Source organism: Plasmopara halstedii, assembly GCF_900000015.1.
Source record: "Plasmopara halstedii genome assembly, contig: Scaffold_526, whole genome shotgun sequence".
NCBI lineage: Eukaryota > Oomycota > Peronosporomycetes > Peronosporales > Peronosporaceae > Plasmopara > Plasmopara halstedii.
This window is the reverse complement of record NW_020187446.1, coordinates 610,228-617,795: the sequence shown is the minus strand read 5'-3', so window position 1 is coordinate 617,795 and position 7,568 is coordinate 610,228. Positions and strand designations below refer to the sequence as shown.

Sequence of the window (7,568 nt, the reverse complement as noted above, 5' to 3'; positions counted from 1 at the left end):
TTACACAAGTAGGTGTAAACAGAGTGGTGAGGCAACATCGTAACAAGAAGCCACCACACGGCAGGATTGCCAGTAGTAATGCATATTACTATATTAATTGGGTATTACTATGTTAATTCAAACTAAGGGTTTTTAGATATTGGCGGCTCTCCCGCAACAAAAAGAATTAAATACGGTTTCGATTCTGAACAAAAGTGTTCTTTTGCAACTAGCGAATTGAGATCCGCTCCACTCGTTCTGGTTTTGGAAAGAGTGTAAGGTCGGTGACTTTAGCTTAGCTTTCTCTAAGCAAACAGCAGCGGCAGCACCGCTGCTCTTGGTAACACTCGTAGTTAATCTACGCTTGAGTCGTTACGAGCGATCATCTGTGAGGATAAAAAAAATACTCCTATTTGGCCCGGGGCATGCAGGACAGGATTAATAAGTTGATATCCCTGCTGGGCTCTGGAGCAACTCGTTGCGCAAAGGCCCGAGGCGATAAGCGCGCACCTGGAGACGTTTTTAAGCTATGGAAATGTTCTGTTAGAGCACTTACAGCAGAAGCTGTCAGCGTCGACAGCGTCTATGAATCCACCATCGACGACGGATGATTCCTTCCGACCCAGGCCGCTCATTGTGAGCGTTAAATCCTTTGAGGATAAGAACGGAAAGAATCTCCTGCTCTGAATAAGATTGGCCGAGGTGGCTGTGGCCTCCGCCATGCTCCAAAGCGAGCAACAGCGCGTGGCGCTAGCTATCACCAAGCTCGGGGGCCGAGCCCAGAAGTTGGCACTAACATGCAGCGCTTCGGTTAAAGCTGCTTTTTCTCCTTGACGTAACTAGAGCGTCAGCCTTTGCGAGTATTCTCGTTGCCTAATCAAGCATATCGCGTGCGATCGCGTTTCCTTGCTGCCCGACAGGGCAAGAAGGAGTTGGTGGACTTTGTCCAAGATTTGAGCGCTCTCATCTCCGGTATATCAGCAGATCCTTTTCTCGAGGCGGTCACAGTTACCGTCTTTATGGAGGGCTTTCCGCACTGACGTAGCCAGAATGAAAATCTTCCGTGTGCATTCGTCTTCTTTTGATGAAGCGGTGAATGTGGCATCGAATGTCAAATTCAACTTCATGTCGGCACGACTTGGTTAAAATGAACACTCTAGCAGCTCGTCGAGCGGGCCTATGCCAATGGATCTCAGCTATGTTGAGAGATAGGAGGGAGAACTCCGAGCTGCTGAGCACACGACGGTGTTTTGTCTGTGGAGACCCTATCACATTTGGACTGACTGTCTCCTGCGCAAGGTGCGTGAAAGTTCGTCAAACCGACGTCCCGCTTTTAATCAGTCTGGTTTGCCGTGGGGAAATAAGATTACTTAGTAGGCGCGGGGTGCCCTACTAGGGGAGAACTGAGTTCTGTTGAGCCTCAAAGAGGTAGAGGGCAGCAGAATCCAGCCCCGAAGAGCTGCGTCAGAACGTGAGTGCAAGCTGGGCTTGCTGGTCGTAAAATCGACCGTTAAGGGCTTTGAGAAGCCATTGAAAATCCTAATCGAATCCGGGGTGTCGGGCAATTATTTCAACGCTCCAAGATCGAAGGAAGTCAGCTGTATGCTGAGGCGCTGGAAGCGAGATTAAGTGACACCGTCACTGCTCGGTTAGCAAAGGGAACTTGGGTCACTGTGCCGAAAGTTTCTGTGGCCCTCGGTGTCAAGTTCCTTGACTGTCAGTTGGATATCTTCTGGGCGACTAAATTGAGCCCAAACTAAGAACAGCTCGTATTCTACCGAGACAAACAGGCTTGCCAAGGCACCAACGCATGCGGCGTGTGTTAAACCTTTGATTTTGCAATTGGATGCATGAGTATTCACGTATGTATATCGCTTAGATCACTGGTACATGGCGCTCACTAAGTCCTAAGCCGTTCCTTTTTCGAGGTAGTTACGCGAGGGGATATCATGTGCCTCGTTTAGTGTTCTGTTAGCATCATGAGGCAACACCATAATTGAGTGTCATGCGGGTTGATTCATGGATCAGTGGTCATGACGCACACGCAAAAGCTTCAGTAAAGCGACATATGAGATTTGAACTCCTTGATTTCCAAAGTTTCCAACACTGTTGCACTCTAAGCCGTAAGTTGTACGTATTGCTTCAACAATTGGCGACGTTGCCATCGTCATATGCAACAATACATAGCCTAGACGACGCGGAAGCGCATCCACAATCACACTAATCTAGCCCGGCTTATAGCTTACCTCGAAGTTATACTCGGCAGAGAGTGATAGCTGTCTTGCACTTTTGCGAGCAATGTTGCTGTTTGTAACGATGCATGATCTGTGTAGATCACGAATGGATCAAACAACGCAGGTTTGCTCACAGCTTGACAGGAGCAAACTTATGTTATGAGCTAAGAACATATTTCCTGCATCAAAGAGGCATAATTAGACGCAAATGCACGTGTCATTTGCTCGAAGTAAAGCACAGCCTGTGGCGAAAATTAAAGCCTTACAGAAAACATGTTGCGGTCGATCCGGGTTCGAGAGAAACCAGAATCGGGAGGCTCATATGGTTTTGAATTGCAACATTGTAAGCATCTTTATCTGCTGTGTTATATCACCATTTGACGGACTTCTTGAATAGATTGGTTAGGATTGAGTCATGTCGGCATAATTTGTGCTATACTTGGGCAAGCGACTGGCAAGTTAAGTCGCTTCCTAAAGTTCCTTTGATATAATAGCACTGGCCAATTCGCAATGACATCGATATTTGCTGGACTTGCTCGCGAGTCATGCTATTCAATGAACATTCTGCAGCGGCGATTATGTTGGTGCAAAGATACACTCGTTCATGCCGGCGTACACTTTATTCAAGCGAATACACTTGAGCACCGCTCATAAGTGTTTGACATGCTTGTTCACGTTCCTATTTTCCGTGCCTGTGCCCTGCGCGTCTATGCGCGAATGTATATTGTTGATATATGTTGTGCATAGAAATAATGTAAATTTCACACATGAGGCATCAAATGGCTGAACGTCGCTGGTGTGTCAAATTATTGCTGGGATATATCAGCCATTTCCAGAGCATGCCGATTTAACCAATCACCACAGCGAGATGACAATCATTGCCTTCTTAGCACTTGATAACACAATTAGCTAGGTCGAGAGCACTGGTCAAGGCAAAGCCATTTATATTATTCACATCAATATATATTCAGAAAATGTAGCATGTCTATACGTCGGAGTATGAGTATTCACCTGAACCGATCCGGTACATTTTGCCGATTATAATTATTCTTTCTAAATTATAAAATCGGAGCCGAGAGGAGCTGTTGCTCCCTCCCCTTCATGCCTCACACATAAAACGGCGTCAACGATGTCACAAGCTTCCCATGGTCAGACCAGTTGTGACAGAATATTTGGAAAAACAGGAGAAACTAGAACCAGGTCAATATGTCACAAGCTTCCCATGGTCATACCAGTTGTGACAGAATATTTGGAAAAACAGGAGATACTAGAACCAGGTCAATATCATGAAGCACCCACCACTTCGGGGGGGCACAAGTCGTTTCCCGACCTCTGGGCTTCCGAGGAAAGTGGTATCATTACCAATCGCATCGACGAGGCACAAGAGCAGCAATTGGAGGCTGCTCACAGGTCGGCTCTCCTTCGCTCATTCCCACGCTCGGTCTTAGACCCTCGTGTGGAATACGGCTCCCGCTCGGCGGATCCCACTACTGAAGCGAAAGACACGATCACTAGATCGTTAGGCGTCTACCTAGTTGGGCTCCCGGTCACTACACAAGCTGAGCTTAATCACCAGAAAGCTTTGCAAACTCTCTTTTTGGTACCACGAGAGATCCCAATGGATCGGTACAGCGCTCGGCTTCGAGCTCAAAAAGAAGGTGCTCCTGTTCCCACAATGCAGACCATCCCTGTGGTGCCCGCCCCTGGCGAAACCGCTGCAGATGACGATGAGCTCTTTGAGCAATGGTGCAGCCGCACCGGAACTTTTCTTCGTTGTGCCTTGCAGCGAAGCCACAAGGTAGTGGACGTGCGCGTTGAGTGCCATCTTAGATTTGAGCTTGCCAAATTCAAGGCGCAACGCCGACTTCCTGCGTAATGTCGTCCTGCGACATATGAAACAATCTATAACGCTCCCGCAAGCTCTGTGGCTTCTAGCACGGGTGAGTCTACGACCACAGTAGCTCAGGTCCATAGCTTGAGCTCAGCTCATGGCCCTTCGGCTTCCCGAGCTACTGCCTAGAAGCGCGGTGCGCACGACGAGGTGAAGCGTCATGGTCTTAACGATCATAAGCGTCCACGACGTCTGGGCAGTCGTGTTGAAGTGGCACCTCAAACTCCCACGAGTCCTCGGAGTTTGGGTATCTCCGCCAACTCACAAGGCACTGGGTTAAACCCCGTCGACGACGTCAATCCACAAGGCGTTCCACGTGGTAGTGGACGCCACCACTCTCATTGAGAAGAGTCGGCGGGCGATGACGACGTGGTCGATCGCCGCCCAAAAACTCACGATGCTCTTCGAGCGTTGTAGGACAAATTCCGTCGTCATCTGCGCTCTACCGAGCATCTTGCCGAGGCGCTCACCGCAGTGCGAAAACCCTAGAGAGACTGGAGCCCTTTATGAACTGACTGCCTCACGTTAAGAATTTTCGCGTTCTGTCAGAGCGGCTCCTAGCAGTCAAAAAGAAGAATACGTCCCTTTGTGCGACGGTGGAGTGCCTTGCACCGTTGGAAACGGAATTTGTTGCGCTCCGTGCTCAGAACCAGTTGCTGGTTCGGCTTGGGGGTGGCTGGCCGATTTCGGTTCGGCTTAAGCAAGCCGGTGGGTGCGCATCCTTCTTGAAAGGTTCAGCGTATACGCTAGGCCTCTCTTGGCCACAACCTTAAAAGGTCCAATGAACCGTAGACGGGGTTTCGTTGTAAAGACAGCGGAAACTGCATGTGTAGGAAGATTTTTAGCAATTAATTAAACCAGGTCTCCGATCTCAATGTATTCAAAATTTATTTTTTCCCTTCCGTCTGCTTATTCTTTCTGCATGTCTTGGCTTTCAGCCATCACATCGCCAATGTGTCGTAAGACACAGACAGGAAGTCTCCGACTTCTTTACGCACGGTGAGAAGGCTGGAATCAGCTAGCCATTCGGCTATACCTTCTCCACTAAGTCCTGAGCCATGAAATGGCGTCGCCAGTGGGACGCGAGAATTTACAAGGCCGTTCACGTAGAACGGCGAATAGCCGGTAAATGAATGCACTGCATTGTTCAATGCGAGCTGCACAAGTGGCAGTATGGCGCTCCAGCGCTCCAGCGTCTCAGCGCAGACGTTGCGAAGAACGTCTTCAACGTCGCGATTCACGCGCTCAGTTTATCTATCAATCTGCGACGGGTCTGCTGTTGACATAGTCATCTTGGTGTCCAGCACCCTGAAAATTGTAGCCCAAAACTTTCCAGAAAAGCGCGAGTCTCTATCAGAGGCAATTGACTCCGGGAGTCCATGTTGTCAAAAGACACGATCGACAAACAGCATACCTGTACCCACACCGTCGATGGTGTCTGGCACTGTCGCAAGATGAGCCATCTTGCTCAAACGATCCACAAAGTTCACTACACCCGTGTTGCTTGTCGGATCCTTCGGCAGGCCGAACACAAAATCCGTACCCATGGACTGCCAACACCCAGAGAGTACCGGTAAATTGACTAGCGGCACCGCCGCATTTGGAGAGGGTTTCATCCTCTGACACGTCTCACACGCGCACATTGGTGCTCGTCCACTTGTACAGCTTTAGCCACCAATAGCGGCAACTCACCGAGCCGTACGTCTTCTCACGACCGAGATGACCATGTCGTGGGCCTCATAGAGGATATGGTATTTCAAATTCTCATCGTGAGGAACCACAATTCGTGGTGTATCCGTCAAATCGGTGCTATAACACAGCAACCCGTTATTAAACAAATACCGGTGTAACTGTGTGTGCAAACGCGCCGACAGTTTCTTGTCCGAGTTTCCAAACTCCTTGCTCCCGAGAGCCTGTAGAAGCGCTGCGAACATACCATCACCCGCGTATGTGGCGCAGATCAAATCCACTGACGGCGTCACCGTCGTGACATGAGCGAGCTCATAGTCCGGTCTGCGTGACAAAGCATCAGCCAAAGCATTCTGCTTTCCTGGCTTATACTTCACCTCGAAGTTATATTCTGTAAGGAATGAGAGCCACCTGGTCATTCTCTGCCAGAGGTGAGGCGACTTAGTCGCAGTGCGTTATGACGCATGATCTGTGTAGATCACAAACGGCTTTGAGTCAAGCCGGTGACCCTGAACTTGACAAGTGCATACTTCATCGCAAGTAATTCCTTGTCGTGGACTGGGTAGTTTCTCTCCACAGGTGAGATTTGAATGCGATCACACGAACCCGCCCCTCGGCATCTGCTTGCAGCAGTGCACAGCCGAGGGCAAAGTCCGAAGCGTCACAGACGACACTAAAAAGACGATCGAGGTCTGACAACGCCAGTACTGATGCATGAAGGAGGTTGTCTGTGACCCCACCCGATGCTCGATGTCCCAACTCCATTCCGTATCCTTCGTAAGAAGGTTCGACAATGGCCGTGCCATTCTCGCATAATTTGTGCTATGCTTGTAGAAGTAAGCTTATTCGTGCGAAGATGTTGTGGAAGTATGTTTGTGCATACGTTCGGTGTGTCCTGAACAATTGCGTCACCAGACGATTAAAGGTTACTGGTGTATTTGACAGCCTTTGGGCATTACCAGCCACTCCTAGAGCATATGGCTCGGAAGTCTCACCGCTGTCAGCGGAATATCGATCGCTTTCAGGAGCAATTGGTAATAACAATCGACCAAGTCGCGTGCGCTGTACTTTCTATAACCAACCATGCTGTTTTGAAAAACATATTTCTTAGGAGTGGTGCCACTTGCCGTTCGACCTCCGGACACAAAATGTAGGTACCGAATGGGGAGACTTGCTCTCACGCACCATTCCTGCCTCGTGCTTCGCACATTAAAACGCGTCAATGACATCACACTGCTCCATGGGCAGAGGTCAGTGGCGTGTTATGTAGTATTTGGTTCCGGGAGCCAGGTCAATCTCATGACGCACACCGCGGTCCAGGGTTAGGACCGACTGTGGGTCTTTGGAGACGACGTCTTGGATTTCCTTTACCGAAGGATAGTATGGACCCCAGGGATCCTTCAGAATTGACGATCCATCTCGTGCGTTCAGCCCCCTCTTAGTGTCCTCCAGGACAGCTTCATCCAGGACGACGACGAGATAATCTCCCCGTTCGGTCTTATAATGACCACCCCGGCTAGATTGCCTGCCGTCAAGACACCGCCAAATTTTCGAAGGACATATCGTCCAGATCAAGAAGAGCATCCACCGCGGTCATAGTCTCGAGGATGACATCGCCGTCTTCTTCTTCCGTCATATCGTTGACAAGGGTGTATAGCTGTGCGCTATCGTCTACGGTAGACTCACTCTGGGGCAGGGTCGACGTCCTGCATCTTGCAGATAATATCTGCCATCACCGTCTCCTCTCTGTAGAGGTTCTTTATCGCATCGAGACC

General features: G+C 49.5%; 1 protein-coding gene across 1 annotated transcript; it reads left to right on the top strand.

Moving 5' to 3' along the window:
- Window positions 1-3,435: 3,435 nt before the first annotated feature.
- Window positions 3,436-4,089, top strand: PHALS_11169 (uncharacterized protein; the record flags this gene model as incomplete). The annotated part of the gene is made up of 1 exon (XM_024726718.1): window positions 3,436-4,089. One exon carries the CDS (start codon window positions 3,436-3,438, stop codon window positions 4,087-4,089), a length of 654 nt encoding a protein of 217 aa, XP_024577366.1.
- Window positions 4,090-7,568: the final 3,479 nt, after the last annotated feature.